Raw genomic sequence first — 24,123 nt, forward strand, 5'->3', positions numbered from 1 at the left:
CAGGCCGCATCACCCTCCTTTCGCTTATTTTAAACCGACGCCGCAGCTACCCCACGTGAAGTTTCTGCAGCCTAGCCCTCCGTTGTCTGTACTGCCTCTACACCAGTGCACCCCACGTAAACCACTGCCCAGACCACCACCAGTGTCACCTAGCCGTTGAAGGAAACACACCCATTAAATACTCAATTTTTGACCCCCGAAACAGAGGAAGTAGTTTTACCCATCGTGTGCAACCAACCTGCCACCCTACGCCGCCAACCTCCTCCACGACATCGCCTCCGCACAGAGAGTTTCGTCGGGCACTGCCCTCCATCCAGGTTCGTCACTCTCCTCTCGGTAAGCATCCACCGAATGCACCCACTCTCCTCTCCGTCTCTCTCTCACCACACTCTCTCTCTCTCACTACTCTCTCTCTTCCATTGCACCGGCGTAGTAACCACCACTGCCCACTGCATCCAACTCTGTCGCAGCTCCACTCTTCACGGTGAACCTCCATCGCGTACGTGGCTACTGCATTATTCAAAGAATTTGGTTTTACGTAAGTGTGTTTCATGCTTCTAAGCTATATTTTACGCTAATTATGTTAATTACATTTTTAACCTTTGAACTGCAAGTTATGCTAAGGTGTTTTAAAATTCTTATTATGTGTTAATAAACTCTTTTTTTTAATTTTGATTACAGAAAATCATTCAAGTATTTTAACATGTTATTAAGTAAAGATTTATTTTAAGAATAAATATATTGGTGTAATATTATTTTTACACTTTAGATATGATTTAGTCTATTTAAAAATAGTTATGATTTATTTTAAAATATTTTAGGATACTTATATTATCTAGTATTAAACTTTATAATTCGTTTTCAAAAATAAATAGGTCAAACTTTTAAATGTTTTAGTCAAAGTACTTATTAAATTAGCATTGATGAGTTTAGAAAACGATGATTTAAAATTTGAGGTTATGAGATTTTAGGTTATGATGAATTAAATAGGTTATTTTAGAAATTTAGGCTTATATATTGAAATACGTGATAGATTGAAAATTTACAAGAATTACGTAGTTATTGTTTAGGTGACGTTTAATTATTGTTCAACATTTTTTGAGAAAAATTTTGAAAAAGCTAAGAAGTCCAGGTAAGCGGAGTTCTTATACTAGATTTTGCATTAAAATAAAATGAGTAAAGTTATTTTTGAAAAATATACATATTTGATTATGAAAACAAATTTTAACTACCTCAGTTATTTGTTCTAGATTACTCATGAGATTTTGTTTAAGAAGAAAATATTTTTTGTCAGGACTGGTGTAGACATGAGCTTATTTTTTACATTCTGTTTCTGAACTTTAAAAAAGATAGCGAATATAAAATTTTGTACATAAATTATGTTTTGTGATATGATTTTATTTTGTTCTAAAGATTTTCTATACTCTAATATGATCTTATTTGATTTCTGAAAACCTCTGGCATAACATTCTGTTTCTTTTTCTGTTTCATTCTGACCTTACCACCAGTGTAAAACTGTAGCCTCTGTTCAGGTTGGTACCAACTTTTCTGTTTCTAGTGCACCCACTTTGGAAACAGAGTGGTTTTCTGCGTGGTCTTCTCTATGTGCACACTTGGGGCTCCGAGAATGAATAAGAGGAAGATTCACATTCTGTTTCTGCTCAGTTAGCTACCGGGGTTTCCATAACCCTACCACGGGGGTTAAACATGATATTTGTTCGGATATAAGAAGATAAGATGTGATGTTTCAGTTTATGTTATGCCAAAGGGATTTTGATTATCAATATTTTTAAACTTTCGCTCTGATATTTTTTATAACATGTTCTGATGCTGAATTTTAAAAACAAATACTTTGATTCTGCATTCTAAACTCTGTAAATGCTCATGTTTACACACTAATATATGTCATCTGCTTACTAGGTTGTTGATAACTCACCCCATATCTCCATATATTTTTCAAATAATTTTGATGGTTCAGCTGGAGAACAAGAGTATGAAGTTTTAGTAAGGCGTGATGATTGTAATGAAATAAGTGTCTGAGGGTACAAGTGTTTAATTGAGAGTCGTAGTTAGTAAACTGATTTATTTTTCAGGTATTTTGATTTGGTGAGTTAAGGATATTTTCAAGTTTTCGGAGAATTTCTAATTTATGTTATTGCGAATTTCTTTATTATCCCCATAGAGGAATTTAGATATTTGGATTGATTAAATGGATTAATATTTTATGAAATTTTCTAGATTTTATAGTTGTGTTATTTAAGTTGCTATTAGGTATGAAGAGCTAACTCTCTGGACCTCCGGAAACGGGGCGTTATACACCAAGTTTCCCTCTCATTCCTCTCTCTCAAACTCTCAAACTCTTGTCTCTCAATTTTCGGCAACTAGTGATCTGTACTAGAAACATGAAAAAAAAAAAAAAACAATGAAGGGCTTGCTCTCTTGATTTTGATGCTTCATTTTCCATCTTGATTTTTCATTTTGGTTTTGATCTTGATTTTGATGTTGCGTTTTTCATCTTACTCTTGATGTTGTGTTTTTGATATTGTTACGATTCTTGGACCAACGTGAATGTTGTCTTCCCATTGTTTGTTAACAAAAATAGTAAAAATACCAACGCCGATGTTGAAACAATGGTTGTTGGCAACGTAAAGAACATGCCTCTTAATATGGGTATGATGGAGGGAAAATTTTTTTGTATCAAGTTTCATTCTCAAACGAGGGATTTTAATGAAACTACTAGTTTATCCATCAAAGTAAGGTTAGGGTGAACAAGTTGTGTGTCAAGATCAAATCGCAAAGAAGGATCTTGATGACACTACTAATTCATCCACAAAATTTAATATTCGTAAGAACATTGTGTATGTAGATTCACTCCCAAAGGAGAAATCTTAATGACATCTTTAGTTCATCCATGATTGCCTAAATCCAAATTATTGTTTATGAGTATCTAACTCAAAGTATTATGTGACACCACAATTTTATTTCTTACAGTAAGCATACCAACATCATTGCATTCATAGACTTCATCTATTTCCATTTTGAATGGCTCTAATCTTTCTTAGTGGGTTGAGCAAGTCAGATTTATCTTAGGAGTTCTTGACTTGGACTCATCTCTTACAAGCCTGAAACCACCACCCATCACTATGAGTAGTTAAGGATGTGAGATTATCATTTAAGTTGCAGGAGAGATCAAACAAGTTGATTCTGATGTTAATGACAAGGACCATAACCGAAAATATTAAAAAATCACTCCCTAGTGCATTCTGAACTCATTGCCACCTCAGTATGGTCCATTCTAGATGCATTATAATTCTATTAAAGCCAAAGTGAATGTGAATGAGCTGGCAAGTATGGTGGTTTAGAAGGAAGCAAGACTAAAACAACAAGGACATTACTAGTTATGCTAACTTCGTAACTAAAGAAGCTTGAAAGAAAATGCATCATTTTGGCAAAATGAAGCAAACTTGACCACCAAATGGAAAGGAGTCTGGGAAAGTCAATCAGGGCCAACATAATAGTGGCAAGTGCCATTTCTGTGGGAAACGGGGACATATGAAGGCCAAGTGTTTGAAATGTAAAGCTTTGTTTGAAAAGAAGGATAAGTCTCTTCCCTTTATATGTCTCAAATCAAATCTTGTAAATGTTCTTACTAACTTTTGTTGGTTAGATTTTGGTGCTAATGTTCATATTTTCATTACCTTGCAGGGATATCTTATATGCCAAACACCAAAACCAGGTGAGCAAGTTATTTGTATGGGAAATGAGAATAAGGCTGAAGGTTTAGCCATAAGAATCTTTCGTTTAGTTTTGAGTATGGGTTACTGTTTAGAGCTTCATCACACAGTTTTTGTGTCTTCCATGAGGCATAATTGATTACCTATCCAGAGTTGCCACTGATAGTTATTCCTTTTGATTTCATAATGGTAGTTTCAATTTGTTCATCTATTGGTTTTAGGTTTCTTTCTAATTAGTCTTTATCGATTTTGCCTTAACAATAACTTGGTAAAAAATGTTTATATCCAATCACATGAAATATGTATTGGAAATGAAAGAAACATGATAGATGAAAATTCTTATGAATTGTGGCATAATAGATTGTAACACATTTCCAAAGAAAGGTTGCAAAGATTAGTAAAAGAATGGATATTTCTGCATTTAGATCTTACTAATCTTGGACTGTCTGTGGATTGCATTAAAGGAAAGCAGACTAAACATACTATACAAGGGGCCACAAGAAATAAAGAACTTCTTGAAATAATACAACACAGATATAGGTGGATCATTCTCCACAAAATATTTTGGTGGAGAAAAGTGTTTTTTATCATTTTTATAGATGATTTTTCAAGGTATGGATATATTTAGGGGTGAAAAAGAAATCGGTGAACAGGTAAACCAAACTAGACCAAACCGAACCAGTGGGTTTGGTCTGGTTTTGGGTTCGGTTTGGTTCGGTAATAGTTTTATTTTTATTAAAAATAGTTAAAATCGATCTAGTTCCAATTTTCCTTTTTCTAACATTAGACTAAACCGGACCGGACCCATTCATATATATATACGTATTTATTTGTTTTTTATATTGTATAAATATTTCTTATATGATTTTTTATATTATATATGATTTTAATATATAATTAGATATAAAATAATATTGTATTATATGATAAATTACTAATTAATATAATATTAAATTTTAAAATCCTATATAAATAGGGTAATGCTAGAGATTCTGCGGGGGGATCCCATTGGAGCATCCCGCTCCAATTTTTTTGTCTTTTTAGCTTAGTGATTCAGAAAATGTTCTTTAAATTTTTTTTTTTAAATATTGAAAAGTGTTAAAAAATTATGTAAAAATAAAAAACATGTAGTGGGATGCTCCAATGGGATCCCCCAGCGGGATCCCTATCATTTTTCATATAAATAACTATATATTATAACTATAGTCTATAAAAAAATTGTAATATATATTATAATATACTATAATATATTATAACTATATTATTATATACTCTCTCTCTATATATATACATTATATAATATATTGAAAAAATTAGACCGAAATGGACCGGAACGGGTAAAATCAAAAGTACATGTTTAGGGTTGTAACCAGTTCGATATCAGTTCATCAAATCTCAAAACCGGTATATACCGGTTCGGTTCTAAAATATGTCCAAAACCGGACCAAATCAAACCGGTTACTCCCTTAGGTATATATATCTCCTACATGAGAAATCTCAATTTATTTTAGTACTTGAGATATTTCTCATGGAGGTGGAAAGTGAGTTAGAAAATTAAAAATCATGAGGTCAAATCGAGGTGGAGAGTACTATGCAGGAAAGTATGATGAATCGGGTCGTAAGCCTAGGCCATTCACCAAACTTGTTGAAGAGCATAGCCTTTTTGCACAATACACGATGCCATGAATGCCCCAACAGAATGGTGTTGTTGAAAAGAGCAATCGAACTTTATTGGGTATGGTAAGAAGTCTGTAAATAGTTCTACCTTACCCAAGTCATTGTGGAGTGAAGCTATTAAGACGACAATGTATATCTCAAATATAGTTCCTAGTAAGTCAATTCCAAAAAACTCCTTTCAAGCTATGGACATGTAGGACACCAAGTTTACACATGCATGTTTGGGGTTGCCCAGCCGAAGAAAGACTTTACAATCCACATTAAAAGAAATTGAATTCTATTATCCTAACTGTAGTCCAAGAAGAGTGAAAACAGAAAATGCCAAATTCATTGAAATTGGAGAGATCAATGTGAGCATGGAGTCCATAGATATGATTAATGAGGAGGTACAGGTAAATGTCCATGTACCTGCAACCTCAAAAAAGATGGTGATTCCTTTAATTGAACATCATAATGATACCTTGGAGTTAATTAAACGATCACTCATTTAGAAATGAGAATACTACTGATGAACCAAATATGGAGTCACCAAAACAATTAGTCTTACACAGATCTTAGAGATATCAGAAACCTACTATTTCGGAGCACTACATGGTGTATCTCCGAAAATCTAATTTGGCATTAGGACAAGTGAAGATCTAGTAACATTTTCACAAGTCATAGAAAGAAGTGGTTCTAGTAAATGGATTGATTCCATGAAATAAGAGTTGAAATCCATGGACCAGAATCAAGTTTGGGATCTCGTCAAAAAGCCTTGAAAGTGTAAAAGAATCGATTGTACATAAATTTTTAAGACAAGGATAGGCATGCAACCCAACCAGTCCGAGTCGTGTTTGGACCTGACCAGACTCGAACCATGTCCCTTAAGAGCAACATATTGACCAAACCCAATGGATACAGGATCCCTGTCGTTTTTTCCACTAAGCGTCTACGAGAATGAGACTTTATAACATTATTAACCAATCAATGGTCTTAGCTTTTATAAAATGAGGAAAAATTAGCTCAATTACAAGTGGTCTAAAACTTTGTATAATAGCCATGCACCTAAGGAAAACAATCCAAATCGACAAACTTGCAAGAGAATATCACTCCTACATCAAAACATTTGCACGATTCTAAACAAGTAGTACTTGTTTAATCCCTAGCAACGAATTAAATACCAAAATGGATTCTGCACTTTTCAAACACTGGGCATAAATGCTATGCTATCATGATCAACGACTATTACATAATGCCAAATGAAAATCCTATGTTGTGCTCTCTCTTGTGCTGCATGGGATATCAGCAACAGCATAAGATCACTGTCTGCAACAGTTTTCCAAATATCACCCAGACTTCTAGTCTCCTCAGTGAATCCTGCAACACGAAATTTAGCAAATGATCAAGAGCTCTTCCTCAATCCTATATGCATTACAAAATGCACCCTTAGAAAAATAAGTGAGAGGAACAAAATTAAAGAAGTAAATCCTCAATGAATAACATGAAAAGCGAATACTTCAAAACATGAGGCAGTAAGGATGAAGAAAATGCAGTCTATAACAAACAGGAATTCACCTTCACCACAATATCACCATAAGAGTTTACTTTAAATAGCCAAGTCCTTATCACCCATCACTAGTTTAACTTATCGTTTCCTTTAAGTTTTATTGATCATTACATGTCAGAGTTCATAATAATAATATAATAATAAAGCAAAAAAAGTCCAGCTAGGTGTATCCCATATTGTTGGACTACTCACCTAACTATTTTGAGGATGACTGGTTGAAACTCTTCCTCCTTAGAGTAAGAGAGATCATTCCATTCAAAGCCTGGAAGAGTGGAACCTGAACTAGACGTACTAAGGCTCCATGATCAATTAGGAAACAATGCAAACCACCAAAAAAACTGTGTACCACACTAAAAGTAGTAATTTCAGGATCAGGGCCAAACGGTCTCCACCATGAAATAAAATACACACTACAACATATGTTACCTTTTCTCACAAACTTTTTTTCCAAGGCAAACCATGGTGGGAAATAATTCCATTATCACACTAACATTGTGCATGGAAAATGAATTATCCTATTGTAGCGACTTAATGAGCCACGAGTTATAATTTGTGGAAAAAAGGGTTTTTTGCCACGATTTTGTGTCGCCACAATAGAGTTTGCCCACAAATTTATCTAAGTGTAAAAATTAGACCCATCTCACGAAATGAGTCCGTGACAATTCTTATGTTCCTTTTCCGCGGGGAGAACCAAATAGCCTTGCTTCCCTCCCATTCTCAGACTTTTTTTTCGTGTAAACCAATCCTGTTAAACCAGTGGGTTGAGGGAATTAGGGCTGAGGGAATTAGGGTTGAGGATCGAAGAGATCAATCTCTGGACCTTCGAACGGCCAGCGTCGGCGTCCACGAGTTGAGTTCTAGCCTGTCCCACTGCTAGCTTCTGCCCGAAATCAACCCCAGAAGATTCCGCTGGAACTTCCAACGAGCAGAGATCTCTGGAGCTTCCAACAGCCAGCGTGGGCATCCACGAGATTACTTCCTGTCCCACGGCCAGCGTCCACCCTCAATCAACCCTAGAGACTCGGCTAGAGGTTCCGACGGCAACTTTGTGTATACCACTCAACTTAATTTCTTCCCTCCCCTGTTTCATTATATTCGTAAATCTCAGGCAGATTTTCTTCCCTCCCCTGTTTTATTATTTCCGTAAATCTCAACTTAATTACTCATCTTCTATATCTTCTATGGGTAACTTATTTTAGGGTAATTTCTTCTAATATCTTGGGTAATTTCTTTACTCATTTCAGGAGACTTCCTTCCCTTAGAAGTAGCCAACGATTGCCCCCTTGTAAGCAGTCGAAAATGGGCAATTGGGTCGGCCACCTTGCTTCTGCCGACATGTATTAAGTCAGGTGAATTCCCATTCATGGTGTTCAATTTCATGTTTTTAAAACTCATGAATCCTTAGTGGATTAAGAGTGATGCTGTTCTGTGTTAACGTTAGTTGATGGTTGTTGGGTATAAAGGGGACTGTCACTTGTTGGGTATATAGGCCTTGTGTCACTGTAATATACGATACACAATTTCTTCAATGACAGACCTCATGATCTTCAAAAATATAGACTTTCGATGCTTTATTCCAAATTCTGTCGGCAGAAGTGATCATCATTTCTTAAGTTGGACCTTCATTTGGACCTTCATTTCTGTTAATTATTCACTGTGTGTGTGTGTGTGTGTTGATGGCTCTAAGTTGGACCTTCATTTCTCACAGCTTACTTAGTGATCTCTGGAGCTACTGATTAACCTTTTTATAAGGTAGTTGATCAACTTTCTCTTAATTCAATTCTTAAACCTGTACTCTTTCAACTCCAAGTCATATTATATAGTGGTAGGAGAAAGTGTGACCTAAAGTTGTTGTCATGACAATTTGATATCAGCCATGTTGACGTTTTGGTCCTTACTTTCATGCACGCAGATCACTAGAGCTACTGAGCTACTAAGTGACTGAGTTGGAACCTTATAAAAAAGGGTGATAATTTTCTCCATATGGCATATTGATCAACTACCTTATTTCCCACCATGGCTTGCCTTGGAAAAAAAGTGTGATAATTTTCTGGTTGGATGCTACTAATCAACTACCTTATTTTTGTTTTATTGAAACAATAAGAGGCCAATAAGAGAGAGAGATATAAAAAGGAATTGAAGGAAAAAAAAAATCAGCAAACAAGTTCTAAGCAAAAAAATTTAAAAACTTGAGGAAAAATTAAATGTTTTGACTATTTTTACAAATTGATGACACTTGCTTTGATCATCTTGATCATGATCATGTCAATCTTTATGGTTAAACTTATGACAATCCCATAAGGCCTTAGTTTTCTTTAGCCAATGATTGGAGTTGGTTGTTTTTCCCATTATCCACCAAGGAGTCCCCAAATATGAAGTACGAAGGTACTTGAGGCTCTGCTCCTGCCAGCTTGCACCATATATTAATACTGGACAACCAGCACACACATCACACCCATTTTCTTAATATATTTTGCCATTGAAACAAGCTATAGAAAACAAAATAAAACAAAAAAATCTGACGAACTAGAAAGACTCGTAGTACCCAATTAGGTGTTTATTATGTGTATGTTTGTGAGGAGTAATTTATATTCAACGTATATAGAAGTATATATAGTGGAGGGGAGAGAGACAAATTGTTTGCTTGACGGATTGACCATGGTTTTGCTTTTACAGTTGAGGGAGTTAGATAGAAGCATTAACTTCATGCGGATGTAATGTGAAACTGTACCTCTCTTTGCTCTTTTAGCTTTAACTTTAAAAGACGGCACTGTACAGTACCTCTCTTTGCTCTTTTAGCCCTTGCATGTGGGTTTGCACTGGATTACACTATGGGATTCGGATTTTGAAATTTGTTAATGTGTGCAAAAGTGATTTAATAGCAAAAGGTTGAGTCGGTACCCCATAATCATGCAACAAGGGCCATCTAATTGGCTATATGCAATCACATATAAATATGGAAAATGTAATAAGAACAATAAATTATATTGCAATGTCAGTTTTAGTTTAGTCTTCTGGTTTGCGTTTAGCAACTTCACAACATTTAATTTTTTTTTTTTTTGTGTGAAAATGGTAGCTGTAGTAAAATTGTTGTTTAAGGCTATTCAATTTTGTAGTAAGAAAGTTATATTATCAAAGAATTGAAATGTCACCAGGCCAATAATGCATTCTAAATTATCAACTTTCTAGAAGCAATTTTAAAATTAGACAACCAGGCCACCGGTACTTTCTTAATAAGCTAATATTTGGTCTTTTTTTTTTTAATCTGTCGGTTTTATATATATTAACTGCTGGGTTTAATTAATCTCACCATAATTATGCAGGTTTAAGCATATAGATTATTCTAATACTGCTTTAATTAGCTAGTATGAGTGATTAATACATGGCCTACCACTATTTTGTGGCTCGAATATTGGTGTGACCTATATATAAAAGAAAATCATTAAAATAAAAGTTAAATGTAATTATATATATAATTATTGCTATAACAAACATTTTTCTACAATATATAGTTATTGCTTGACTAATATACTAAATACAATCTTAGTTAGAAGGTACAAGCCATATGCGCACCCTTTAAAGAAATTGGTCACACTATTAAAGGAATGTACGTGTGAGGCATTCATTTCACTAAGATTATAAATAAAAAAACAAAACTCATTTCCCTTATGGTTTATGTACTATATTGCAGCGAATCTGTCATGTACCTAAGATAACTACCATGTGTACTATACACACACGTATGTAGGAGTACTCATGAGACGTTTTTTCCCATGAGTATCACTCCTGAGAAATATTGATATTTCTTGTAGTGAGTGACCCAAAAATTCTAATACCATTAACTACTAATTTGGTTTAACCCTTAGAAATATCATATTTTAGGTAAAGGCTATCTTTAAATATTAACAAATGGACCAGCTGCATGTATACGCAACTTTTGTTAATGGAGGATGCTTAAATCCGAAACCTATATATATATATATATATATATTGGTTTGCATGAGTACAATATTGTATATATGCAAGACAAGCAGCACTACATGAGTTAACATAATACAAAGAATTATGCAGAAAAGATTTAAATCTAGCTAGCCTTGTAGTCGGGGTCACACACACACACTTGCACATTCTTATACACAGATCGAGATATATAGCTAACCAAATGACATTGAAAGATCGAAATTATGAATCCGCAAATTTGATTGCGACAGCTGACCACCACTTCCCTTGGCTTTTATTTTCAACTTCTCCCATCATCAATCAGAATATTGTGGTCTCCACTCCACAGATTTGATTTTCTGTCGGTCTCTCAAAAAGCTAGGCGCAATACAAGATATTGCAGATTAGGGCCGAGACCCATTAGTACTTCAGCGCCCTCGCCCTCGAGTAGTGCTAACTATATATACAGTCTACTGTTGAGTCTATTTCCAATCCTTTTGATCAACCATGTGTACCGGATGCACTTATGTTCTAAATAGGTCTAGTTAAGTTCAGTCAGTAAACATGTGCCCCCCATCTCAAGGAAGATGGACCAATTTCGAATTAGATAGAATTTGTTATTTGAGGCAAGGACTCCTTGTTTTCCTTGTGAAGAAAATGCATTGGTGGGGGAGTGGACTTGGAGAGCCTATCCAAAGGAAAAAAGCAGAAAATATGGGAATTGAGTTGGAATAAATGGGTTGTCACCATGCAAAAGAACTGAGGAGAATCCTTCCTCCGTTTGACATACCTTAGACATCCATATGAGTCCTGAATGCCTCAAAACCCAACACAGGGCTTGAGAACTTAAGATTTTTAATTTTTGATACCTTGGAGCGCCATCCAATCAATTATGACATTGGCTTCATTTTGCAATTTGAAGTTTGAGTGGGGTCATTACATTGAGTCCAGTGCCCTTATTTCAAACCTAAACTAGCTAGTGTAGATTCACACCACTATGCAAAATGAAGCAAACCTGGAAAAACAACATTGGTTTTTTCTATCGGAATGAATCTAAATTCGTTCAGAACAAGTCATACTGTAATGTATTGTTGGTGACTGAGAAAGGGAAAATAACTACATGGTGATTGGTATTAATCATCCAACAAACATAATTTTATCTAAAATAACCATCTGTGCAGTTCTGATTACATTACAGAAATATACACACAGTGCAGCAATTTTACAGGTACTAATTGTTATATATTCTCTTATTGACCGAAATTATATAAGTCATCCAAAAGCATATGTATTGTTTAACTCTCTCAACAGCTCGGATTGTGCCCAAGGCGATTCTTATTTTTGTAAACTATGTTAGTGGCTTGCTGTAGTCATTCATCTGACATGTGTATAAAATGATTTTCCTAAACATCATAGCCATCAAAAATGATATATATATATATATGCAGAATTTATAAATGCCCTTTTCCCCACCAACAACAGAGCCCATGTATATGATTTAACGATGCCTAGGGAAATTATTACTAACATTAATCTTCTAGATAATGCATCTAGTGGTTAATGCTCTTTAACCTTAGTCTGAAGGTGGGTAATGTTTCAGATTTTATTTACACCTTTAGTCTTGGATTGTTCTGTGATTTTCTGGTAGTCTCTTAGATGCTACAATGGATGTATGATAGTGTTTGTATGAAGTTTATAGGGTCATTTATCATGCTCCCTCTCTCTCTCTCTCTCCCTCTCACTCCCTCTATAATAATTTACATAAAAGTAGCTGATCATACCAATCCAAATTTGAATAGGTGGTAAGCGGCATTTAGAGCTACGACCCTTCATGTCGTTTGGATCATAGTTGCTGAATAGAGTCAAAAGTCTCGAATTACAGCCAAGTTGTCAACAGGGGGAAGGAGAAACTTATTTCGAAGTAATCTATTGCAGATCATTGCGTATTTACTAAAGGTAATTTTCCTTCTTAGTTCTTTACAAATTTCTCAATCATATTCCAAGATTGATTATTATATATGCATGCCTCCTTTTGAAGAAGTATACAATAGTCATTTCAAAAAGGATTTGCCTTTATAATCAATATACACTGTTTTAACTAGGCTACTGAGAACCTGTACACGAATCCCATGGTTAGTCTAAGTTTATAACCGTAATATATTTAGTTCATTACTAACTTGAGAGTCAAAGCTTGTCTCCAAGTAAGAATCTAATATTAAATTTTTTAATATTAGCTACTCATTGCACACCCAATTTCACTTACCTAACAATCTCTTTTCTATTATTTGGTGACCATAAGATGGATAAGGCTTGGATGCATATCGAAGATAGATTGCATTCCAATAGTTATGGTGAAGGTGTTAGACAATTCATGGCTATGGCTCAAGCCCATTCACCTGGATCTGATCGCATTAGATGTCCATGTAAGAGATGTCGGAATAGAGCTTTCCACACTCTTAGCCTAGTCGAAGATCATTTATTCATCATAGGGATTGATCCAACTTATACGGAATGGATATTTCATGGGGAAGATGATCCTTTCCTAGATGCTACATTTTCAGACGATGAAGGTGATGATGCATCGGCTTCTAATGACTACATCGATGATGTCGATGACATGTTAGATGACATAAGGGTTGGGTCGTTCATGGATGATTCAGCTACAAATCAAGGAAATGCAAACACAAATGATGAACCACCCACCTATAATACCTCAACAAACCTTAATTTTGAGGAGTTGGTAGCTGACGCACGACGACCACTTTACCCTTCATGTGCAACGTTCTCAAAGCTCTCCTTTATAGTCAAATTGCTTCACATCAAGACACTTGGTGGTTGGACCGTGAAGTCCTTTGACATGGTTATAAAGCTTTTACAAGCTGCATTTCCCAATGCCCTTTTCCCTGACTCATTTAACGATGCTCGTCGCTTGGAGCGTGGCTTGGGATTTAGTTACAAAAAGATACATGCTTGTCCAAATGATTGTGCATTGTTTTGGAAGGAAAATGAAGAGTTCAATGAATGTCCAAAATGTAATGCATCTAGGTGGATTTTAAGCACAAGTAACCATCAAAGGATACCCCAAAAAGTTCTCCGGTATTTTCCTCTGAAGCCACGCTTGCAGAAGCTATTTATGTCAAAGAAGACAGCCCAGGCCATGAGATGGCATTTAGAAGAACATGTTCAGGATCCGACCTGCATGCGACATCCATCAGATTCTAGTGTATGGAAAGAATTTGATAACAAACATGGTTGGTTTTCCCAAGATCCTCGCAATGTTAGACTTGGCCTAGCGAGTGATGGGTTTAACCCATTCAATAACATGAGCAAACCGTATAGCATATGGCCCGTACTACTTGTACCTTACAACTTGCCCCCTTGGTTATGCATGAAAGATCCATACACCATGTTGTCATTGCTAATCCCTGGCCCAAAGGCACCAGGAAATGATATTGATGTATAGTTGCGTCCTCTTGTCGATGAGTTGAAAGAGTTATGGGAAGAGGGTATTCATACTTATGATGCATACACTGGGCAAATCTTTAGGTTGCATGCAACGTTACTTTGGACTATCAATGACTTCCCCGCATACGCCAATCTTTCTGGGTGGAGCACAAAGGGCAAGATGGCATGCCCTGCATGTACAGATGAAACAGATTCCATTTGGTTGGTTTATGGGCGCAAACATTGTTATATGGGTCATCGGCGGTGGTTGGCACTAAATCACAGTTGGAGACGGAAAAAGAATGCTTTTAATGGGTCCGAGGAGCACCGACTACAACCAACAAGGGTTGCGGAAGATGCTTTGCTAGAGCAATTAAATGTGGTCTCACATGTGCAGTTTGGTAAATCTTCAGTGAAGAGGAAACGAACACCCAATCAACTAAATTGGACAAAAAAATCTATATTTTTTGAGCTTCCTTACTGGTTAGACTTGGGATTGAGACATAACCTGGACGTCATGCATATTGAGAAAAACATCTGTGATAACGTGTTGGGAACATTGTTGAATATTGAAGGAAAAACTAAGGACTCTGCTAATGCGCGTAGGGATTTGGCAAATCTTGGACTAAGGAAAGAATTGCATTTACAACATAATGGTGATCGTATTTCTATGAGTCTTGCATGCTACATGTTAAATTTGCATGAGCGAAGGAAGTTTTGTGCATGGTTGTCAGAAGTGAAATTCCCGGATGGTTTTGCCTCAAACATTGCCAGGTGTGTCAATGTCAGTGACGGAAAAATTAGTGGAATGAAGAGCCATGATTGTCATATCTTTATGCAAGCACTCCTGCCGGTTGTGATTGGTGGGTTCTTACGGCCCGATGTGCGTCAAGCCTTAATAGAGTTAAGCGGGTTCTTCAAAGAATTTTGTTCACGAACATTAAACTTATCAGTGTTGCATCGGCTTCAAGCAAATATTCCCATCATTCTCTGTAAACTAGAAATGATATTTCCTCCTGCATTTTTTGATATCATGGTGCACCTTGCAATTCATTTGCCAGAGGAAGCATTGTTGGCAGGACCAGTGCAGTACAGATGGATGTACCCTTTTGAAAGGTATCTAGGGAAGTTCAAACGGTAAGTCCGCAACAAAGCCCGTCCAGAAGGATCAATTGCTGAGGCATATATTCATCTCGAGTGCCTAACTTTTTGCTCTATGTATCTTCATGATATTGAGACGAGATTTAACCGAGAGGAACGCAACAATGACGTGGTACTTGGTTCTCTAGGGTCGGGAAATGAGCCAAGATTGTCTGTTTTCTCACAAAAGGTACGACCGTTGGGGACATCAATGAATCACAAATTAGCAGACTCACTAATGGCCAAGGCCCGATGGTATGTACTTAATAACTGCACGGAGGTTGAGCAATATATAGAGTAAGTACACCATTCAAATATATTTACTTTATTGATGGTTGTACCATCTTATTAGCCTTAGGGTAATGTTTTCAAACATATATGCAGGGAGCACTATAATAAGATGGTAGAAGAGGACGAGAATAACATCCTTCGTAGGCACCAAAGTCAATTCCCAGCATGGTTCAGATCACGCGTAAATTTTCTAAATCAATGCACTACAGATATGTATCCCTTGTTTAAAGAGCAACTATATAACTGTGTTATTCTTTGTATGGTAGATTCGAGAGTTGCGTGCAATTAGACCAGGTGAGATCACCGATGACATATATGCATTAGCGTGTGGTCCAGATCCACGGGTCGCATCATATGCCGGATGCATAATGAATGGAGTTCGCTTTCATACAAAAGAGCGTGAAAGGCGTCGCCGCACCCAAAACAGCGGGGTGGTGGTTCATGGTGAGCATCGGGGATCCCCGGTTGACTTTTACGGTGTGTTGAATGACATCATAGAATTACAGTACATGGGTTGGCGAAAGGTATACTTGTTTAGTTGTGCTTGGTATGACGTTGGCGACCCGAGAAGGGGGATACGTGTCAGGGACCATTTAACATTAGTGAATACTGCTAGGCAATGGTATAAAGATGAGCCTTTCGCCTTAGCGTGCCAAGCACTACAAGTGTTTTATCTCACGGATCTGACATTGGGGGGAAGTTGGCAAGTCGTACATAAGATTACAAATAGGAATGTTTACAACATTCGCTCGATGACTACTGTTGTGGAGGATGATGATGACGAATCTTCTACGGGTGAAGCAGAAGATGATGGTCAAACTAATGTGAACAATTATCCCCCTATCGTAGAGAGTGAATCAAGCATGCTTGATCCATTGCACCGAGACGATGAAGAGCATTTGCCCGTTGATCCATTAATCATATCACGTCGAGACCCGTCCCAACCTGTTGAGGATGATGCATTTATTGATGATGACCCACTTGGCGATGACGATGGTAACTCCGGTGGTGAGTCTGAGCATCATCTGCATGAGGAGTCGGATGATGATGATGATGGTATTTCACAACCCATTCAATATGTTAATTTCGTTTAAATTCATAATGTAGTCATTAGGGAGTTGATATATATTTTATGTTATTAAAAGCATAGAATAGACGGATTTGGAAGTAACATTGTAAAAGACATTTTTTTTATACATTCATTGGCTGCATTTATAATCAACCATACCTATTCATCTTGAGTTGAAAATTATATGAATTTAATTAATGATTTATATTTCACAACCCATATTAAGACTTAAGTTGTTTAGATCACACAATAAATGTCTTTTCAGAAGGTATACTAGTAGCTTATGTTGTGTCTATGTGTTATTCGCAGACGGCACATGACCTGAATTTTCAGAGTAGAGAAGGTGGATGACATGTAAGTGTAGGCACAACCCATATTGGAGTAAGAGATGCTGGTTCATAAGGTATTATATTGGAAACTACATGCAGTCAAGTGCATTGTTTAGCATTCTGTACATAGAAATCAGATTCCTTGTTTGTTGAGGTTAGGATAATAGGTTAACCATACAAGACTGAGCCATGAACGCCCTGTTTTGGGTTGCTTACTGATCATGGGATCGTAGGGTTGCAATAATGCTACATACCCATCATAAATAGTTCCACTTATTGAATACTATCTCGAAAACTTTAAGTACTAATCCAAAAAGATAAGTATTGTAGCCAAATCATGATTTACAGATTTAGATATATAAATATATATCTCTTATATATATATATATATATATTATATGCAGTTGCTAGGTATAGGTTGAGCATTCCACTTAACAAAATCACCATGCATAATCACTGAAATCTCTTAATCGAGCTAGTGGGTTGCGCTTATGGATATGTATGTGTGCCTATAACAATATATACATGATAGGGATGAAGAGATAGAAATGTTTGTCCAACACTTTGTAGTACTTAGCAATCAAAAGAAAAGATATATAGGCTGGATTGAGGAAATAGTTACTGATCAGGTTTTAATATTGTGTGCAGATGGAGTGGATTCTCACAGCTAACATTTTCAAATACCTACATCCAAGGTCGAGGCACGACATTTTGTTGGGCTTGAATGATGGAGTAGAAATGATATTTTCCAGCTAGGGGGTGAAAATAATCAATATTAATGTGTTGTATTTTGTTCACTGGGGTCAATGTAAAAGACTGGTGATGAGATTGAATCGTGTAACTGAAACTCAGATTAATAGAATTATGATGATGAAAAGCAGTAATAGATAACAAGGGGAGGGATGACATAATTCCTGGAGAGCAATGCAGGCAATTAACATATATTAACTACAACCCTTCTTAGGATCTTCCAATTAACAACATTGCTAAAATGTCTATTTTTTTAACAAAGTTACATGTAATTAAAGCTTTACTGATGAGTAGATGGGTTATTGTGGGCAGCAAAATATGAGGTTTTAAATTTGGAAGAACTAAATACAAAGTTGTGGGTGTGAAATGTATTAAAAAAATTAATAAGTAGTATAATATATATATATATATATATTTTGTATTTGTAAGAACTAAATACAAAGCTGTGGGCACTTTGATATTTGTCTCAATTTAAAACAAATAAAAATAAATATTCAGGCACCAGAGTCAATTATAAATTAGAAGTGTCCACAAATTGATTTTTTGTTTTAAGAAGTTAGAAGGTACAATTAGGGGATTAATACTGCTATGTTGCAGAATTTGAGCCAAAAATCACTTTAATTCACTATGTAAAGATCAGGCGGGAGTTTAAATGAAGGGGCGGGATAACAAAAGATTTGGCAATATCAAATGGCGCCAGGGGTCATTTCTAGTAGTCAGACCTCACTAAAGTAGTCACTTATCAAAGAAGACAGCTGGCGTTTTGGCTACAATACTAGAGGAAATTAGAACCACATGCAGTCTGAAAACAAACGAGGGAGTTGGTGAGCTGTTTCCCTGGTTCTCTTCTTCATTCTAAGAGCTTGGTTAAGACATTCTCACTGCTATTGGACCTTCCACTGAAGCTGTCTGTAGTAGGATTTTGTCATTGGTTTTGGGGCTCAAGTTTTTCCTTTAGTGCCACGCTAGAAAAAGTTGACCAGGTACATTTTTTCCTTCTGCGAGGAGTCCTTCTCCACCTTGTTTCTGGCAGTATTTTTCCCCATCTATTATTGTTGTTTTACACATATTCTACAAAGTTGTTCTGTGAATAACCCTTTTTTGTTATTTGAGGCTGGGAAAGTGTAGATATCAACCAATGAAAAGTCTGCATGGTTGATTTTTACATGTACAAATCTGTGTTTTTTTCTAAAAAAAGTGAGCACTATAACACTTTTGTATGTCAGTGGGTGGGAAAGCCATTTGTATAAAATGTAAGAGGATACCCTAAAGAGACATAGTATAAAATGACTAAAAGTATATAGGCTTATAAAGTCCTGCATGTTGCTTAATTAGAGCCTTGTCTTCCAAATGTTTTCCTAAATTTTGGTAATTTCAGTAGAGGTTAGTGGCTGTTTTTAAAGCTCTTAAATACAGTCAATGACTGATACACTACGATTGTACAACATGTACACGAATTTGAGCCTTTATGTTTGAAGAGACTTGGGCATCAAATTTTAATAAAGTTGAAGACAATACAAATTACATCAAAGAGACAACCAAGCATCATGCAAAAAAAATATTTATTAACAAATTGAATGATCTGTGTAGATGGGCTCAGAATGTAAAATTGTACCCTTCTCACATGTTTTACTGATTATGCATAGACTTAAGTAGAGGTTTGCACACTCAAAATTTACATGTAGTTTAAACTCTATATGTGATAAGTCTTGTGAAGCAGTGGGAAAACCATATTCAAACTACATTTAACCACCATATAACAAGTCAGTTACAAGCTGTCTTTTTAGTTAAGTTTCAGTCTTTTTATCATTCAAAGGCTTGTTTAGGTAAGTACCAAAGAAACCATTCCACTAAAGAAAATTCTGATTGCTGTTACACGTAAGAAAAAATCAAATGCTGTATATTTATTTTTCCTGTCACAGGACTATCTATTTTGGGCTTGGGGGAGTTATGGTCACACCATTTAGGCACTGTTTTTAGACATTGTTTTACTAAGTTTGCATAACAATGAATTTGTCCTAAATTAAACGTAAGTATAGAATATAATGTATGGTAAGGTCTAGGTAACAAATGAAAATTCTGATTGCTGTTACACGTAAGAGGAAATCAAATGCTGTATATTTATCTTGGGCTTGGGGGAGTTATGGTCACACCATTTAGGCACTGTTTTTAGACATTGTTTTACTAAGTTTGCATAACAATGAATTTGTCCTAAATTAAACGTAAGTATAGAATATAATGTATGGTAAGGTCTAGGTAACAAATGAAAATTCTGATTGCTGTTACACGTAAGAGGAAATCAAATGCTGTATATTTATTTTGGGCTTGGGGGAGTTATGGTCACACCATTTAGGCACTGTTTTTAGACATTGTTTTACTAAGTTTGCATAACAATGAATTTGTCCTAAATTAAACGTAAGTATAGAATATAATGTATGGTAAGGTCTAGGTAACAAATGGTTCAATACATAGTGGGCATGGCCAGTTAGTTTTTTGGTGTAAATTGTTTTTTCAAATAAGCTGATATTGATTACTTTGGTGGTTGCATGTTCAAAAGTAGTTTGACTAAAATTAAAGGGAGGGATGTGGCATTCTGTAAAAGGGGGAAGGAGAGGGCGAGGTGGACACTCAAGAGCAGAATCTTCTGCACGTAGCTGGAAAGATGCACAAGGATTGCCTCCAAGAAGGAATCTACATGACAAGGAAGCCACATTTTCAAATGAATCAACTCAAGCTGTAGCAACTGCCACATTTTCAAATGAATCGACTCAAGCTGTAGCAGTTGAACCTGTACAAGAGTCCACGGTTGTAGCACAAGGTGGGGAGGGGAATATTAGTACAGGTATGGCAGCCATTAGTACGATTGCTTATACATAACTGCTTCAAAATGTTATACTAGTATAGTAATTCAAATTGGCCCCTTGTTTTTCAAGATATAGTTCCAGCCATTAAGAAACGGGGTCGAGGGCCTGCACGGGGCACACAATTTGACCGCCTCCGGAAGGTGGGTAAGATTCCTTTAGTTATAAAGGATGGCCATAGAGGTCCATCGTGCGAGCATGCCTCAATCTTTACGGGTCGAGTGACTTGGATCGTTAAAGTATATGCCGACATGAGGCATGCAAGTTGGAGTTGTGTACCTGAGGAGGAGAAGCAAGAGTTAATTGATCGTGTTAGGGTAAGACTTTATTATATGTGCTGGAATTTCCCATGTAGTACTTTACAAAACTGAAAGGCAGAGTAATGTTTGATGAGAACATGATGGGTTTATATTTTCAACTTGCAGGCGGACTTTGTATTGGACTGGACGAAAGACAACCATAAAGAAATGGTGATAACGTATCTTTCCGATAAGTACAATCACTATCACTATGAATTGCACAAAGTATATTTAAAATATGCTTCGCATGAGGAGGCCCTACGTGGTGGGACATAAATGGTGGACAAAGTCGTTTGGCAATCGCAATGCGAAAGGTGGGCTAGCGGAACATTCAAGGTATGCAAGTATTAGTCATTTGTTCGTATTTTGTGGCTTTGCCTTTATCTGTGGCTTTCTATCTATGTGTTGAATGGTGGCAAAATAAATGTTTGATGCCTTTTCCATTTAAGTAAAGTGAATAAATGGGACTTTAATTATACAAAAAATAATTCAGGAGAAGTCCCGAAGAAACAGTACGAATCGTTCAAAACTGAAGGTAAAACATACAGGCGGAAGGAAATCCTTTATTAGGATTTTGGAAGAGAAGGTATGGCCATTTCTGATGTATAATATAAGTACTAAAACTGTGTTGTTTGAGCCTTAACTGCTAACAATGTGTGACAGCGGGAGACGACACCAAATATGGTCGCTTTCTACAAAGAAACTCATTGGTCGAGGCTGAAGGGGAAATTTATCAACGCAACAACTGAAAACAATTATGTGAGATTGAACTGTAGTACAATTTTTGCTGGACTATGTGGTTTCATTCATACCATATTCCTTATACGTATTTAATTAATTTCCAATAAATTTAGCTAGTGTGTGATTTTCTATATATTATTTACTGCATTAATTTAATTAATGATTTTCTTTCATATCATATTTAGAATTTAATGGTGGAGAAATATGGTAGAGATTGTAGTTTGATTCAATTATATTACTTCCTGATTTTCTTTCATACCATGTTCATTTTCTAGTCAATCTTGCTGGACTATATGATATGGATTACATCTTGATGATTTTCTGCATGAACCAAGTATGATATTCTTTCATATCATATTCAGAATGTAATGGTGGAGAAATTGAATGAGATTGAAGTTTGCTTCAATCTTCCAAGGACTATATGATTTTCTTTCATACCATATTCATTATATATAGAAGCATTAATTCAAGGTGGCTTTTGCTTGACGAAAAGCTCTCATTTTGATTATGATTTACTGCATTAAACTAAAGTTAGATTTTCTTTCATTATCATATTCAGAATCTAATGGTGGAGAAATTGAAAGAGAAAGACCCCGAGGAGGACGTTGATGAAGTGGCTGCAGCTGTTTTCAAAGATGTTTTGGGGTTTAGATCTGGGTACGCCCAGGGGATGGGGCACATGGTCATTCCCGACCCCTCTCCCTCAATGAAGAAGAGCAAGGCATTTGTTCTTCTAGCTGAAGAAAATGAACGAAACAAGACTTGTGCAGAAATGTACAAGAGTAAACTAGACGAAATTATGGGTGATATGGCTGGATTGAGGAGAGAATTTTCTGAGTGTGAGAAAGGGATAAACTTAAGGATGTCTGAGTTGGAAGGAAATACTGAGTCTCATTGAGAGACTTAGCAAGATGCTTAGGCATCTGCTGAATTTGGGTACAGCAGAATTTTTTGTGGGCATTTTTTGTGGATTGTATCAATCCAAAGGCCATGGCAGTTTGTAAGGGGAAATATTTTGATGGGGCTTAGTGGAAATATTTTGTGGTAGGGTATGTTCGAACAAGTTATAGGGAAAAGATGGTGGTTTTAAAACTTTTGTCTAGAGCATGAGGAAGTGTGTGGGATTTGACTCTGGGTTGGTTGCATATATAAATTTAGGAAAGAATTTTATTGTTTCAGAAGACTTCTAGTACTCATCAAGGGGTGATTATATTATACTTTCTTCCAAGTTGGTTTGTAGACTTTGTGTATTGGTTATTTCAAACTTAATACTAAAATAACAATAGTCTTCTTATTCTCTGCAAGTGAAGTTTTAGGGCACCAGCCTGCATTAAATCAGATATTGGAGCAAAAGGTTTTGCTGTTTTCCTTGCAAGAGTAAGTGTTCTTTAGTTATTTGCTGAGAAGTTAATTATTCACAATTAACTTAGTCCATGAGTTATGCTAGTACATCTTTGTTTGCACATGGAAGGTGGTAATGTTCTGTTACAATTTGGTAGTATATGTATAAATATAAAAACATATCAAATGATCTGGTTGGAGTAGGAGGAGATAAAAAAATGATGGTGCCACCTTAGATAGATGCAGTCAAAATGGATAAGGCTGTGAATAAATTTAAGGTATGTATTGCTTCAGATGGCACAACTCATGAATTAATAGGGCTTGGGGGAAATAACGTACAGAGATATATAGGGCAGCAAGTATGTAAAAGTAGTAAGAGGTGGCTGTTTATGAATCTAGAAAATGGTGGGGCATTTATGGCTAGAAAACATATGGTGTTGTATAAATGTTTTATGGTCAAAATTATTACAATGAGTTCTAGTTTGAAGTCTACTATAATCTTGTTCAATGGCTATTAAATAGAGGTTGTAAACCAGAAAACAACTTGTTTATATCATCTTTCTAAATATGATTTGCAAAGCATATGTCCTAGTAGCTAGTATATGTTTTCTAATGGCTAATACAGATTAGTAAATGGTATTTTCAGGTAACTATGAGCCCTTCATTATTTGTGGATTAAGAGGCTTTGCAACCAACTATGAATGGAGTTGAATTGAAGCACACATGTTATTGCAGTAATTTGTTTAGAACAAGAAATATGTGTACATGTTGGAGGATTTTCTTATGAACATTACTGATGTAGTTGGCTTACCTCCTATAATCCCCTATTTGCAAACATATATTGTAAATCAGCTGGTGTTGATTGACTGGTTAATCAAGTTGATAAATGTGTAAAAGTATTATGATATATATAATTTATGTTTATGATATTTTGGTTGAAGTTATTCAGGTGTTGGTTTTAC

General features: G+C 35.9%; 3 protein-coding genes across 6 annotated transcripts; all 3 read left to right on the forward strand.

Moving 5' to 3' along the window:
• Positions 1 to 7,627: 7,627 nt before the first annotated feature.
• Positions 7,628 to 23,170, forward strand: LOC109001474. Of its 4 annotated transcripts, XM_035686611.1 has the most exons (8): positions 7,628 to 8,007; positions 8,202 to 8,306; positions 21,206 to 21,415; positions 21,573 to 21,665; positions 21,743 to 21,838; positions 22,380 to 22,648; positions 22,732 to 22,756; positions 23,125 to 23,170. In XM_035686611.1, the coding sequence occupies exons 3-7, from the start codon at positions 21,356 to 21,358 to the stop codon at positions 22,748 to 22,750; spliced, it is 537 nt and encodes a 178-aa protein (XP_035542504.1). In that variant the 5' UTR covers positions 7,628 to 8,007; positions 8,202 to 8,306; positions 21,206 to 21,355; the 3' UTR covers positions 22,751 to 22,756; positions 23,125 to 23,170. The 4 variants fall into 4 exon arrangements, 2 of the variants coding, with proteins under 2 accessions (XP_035542504.1, XP_035542497.1); XR_004798569.1 differs by lacking the exons at positions 7,628 to 8,007; positions 8,202 to 8,306; positions 22,732 to 22,756; positions 23,125 to 23,170 and adding exons at positions 18,845 to 18,902; positions 20,480 to 20,761; positions 20,859 to 21,097 and having other exon boundaries at positions 22,380 to 22,717; XM_035686604.1 differs by lacking the exons at positions 22,732 to 22,756; positions 23,125 to 23,170 and having other exon boundaries at positions 22,380 to 22,725.
• On the forward strand, positions 13,196 to 14,359 carry LOC108995429. The gene has a single exon (XM_018971007.1). It carries the CDS (start codon positions 13,196 to 13,198, stop codon positions 14,357 to 14,359), a length of 1,164 nt encoding a protein of 387 aa, XP_018826552.1.
• LOC108995430 lies at positions 14,522 to 16,865 on the forward strand. Its single transcript, XM_035687640.1, has 3 exons — positions 14,522 to 15,477; positions 15,865 to 15,952; positions 16,038 to 16,865. Exons 1-3 carry the CDS (start codon positions 14,522 to 14,524, stop codon positions 16,863 to 16,865), a joined length of 1,872 nt encoding a protein of 623 aa, XP_035543533.1.
• Positions 23,171 to 24,123: the final 953 nt, after the last annotated feature.

Source organism: Juglans regia, chromosome 2 (assembly GCF_001411555.2).
Source record: "Juglans regia cultivar Chandler chromosome 2, Walnut 2.0, whole genome shotgun sequence".
Lineage (NCBI taxonomy): Eukaryota > Viridiplantae > Streptophyta > Magnoliopsida > Fagales > Juglandaceae > Juglans > Juglans regia.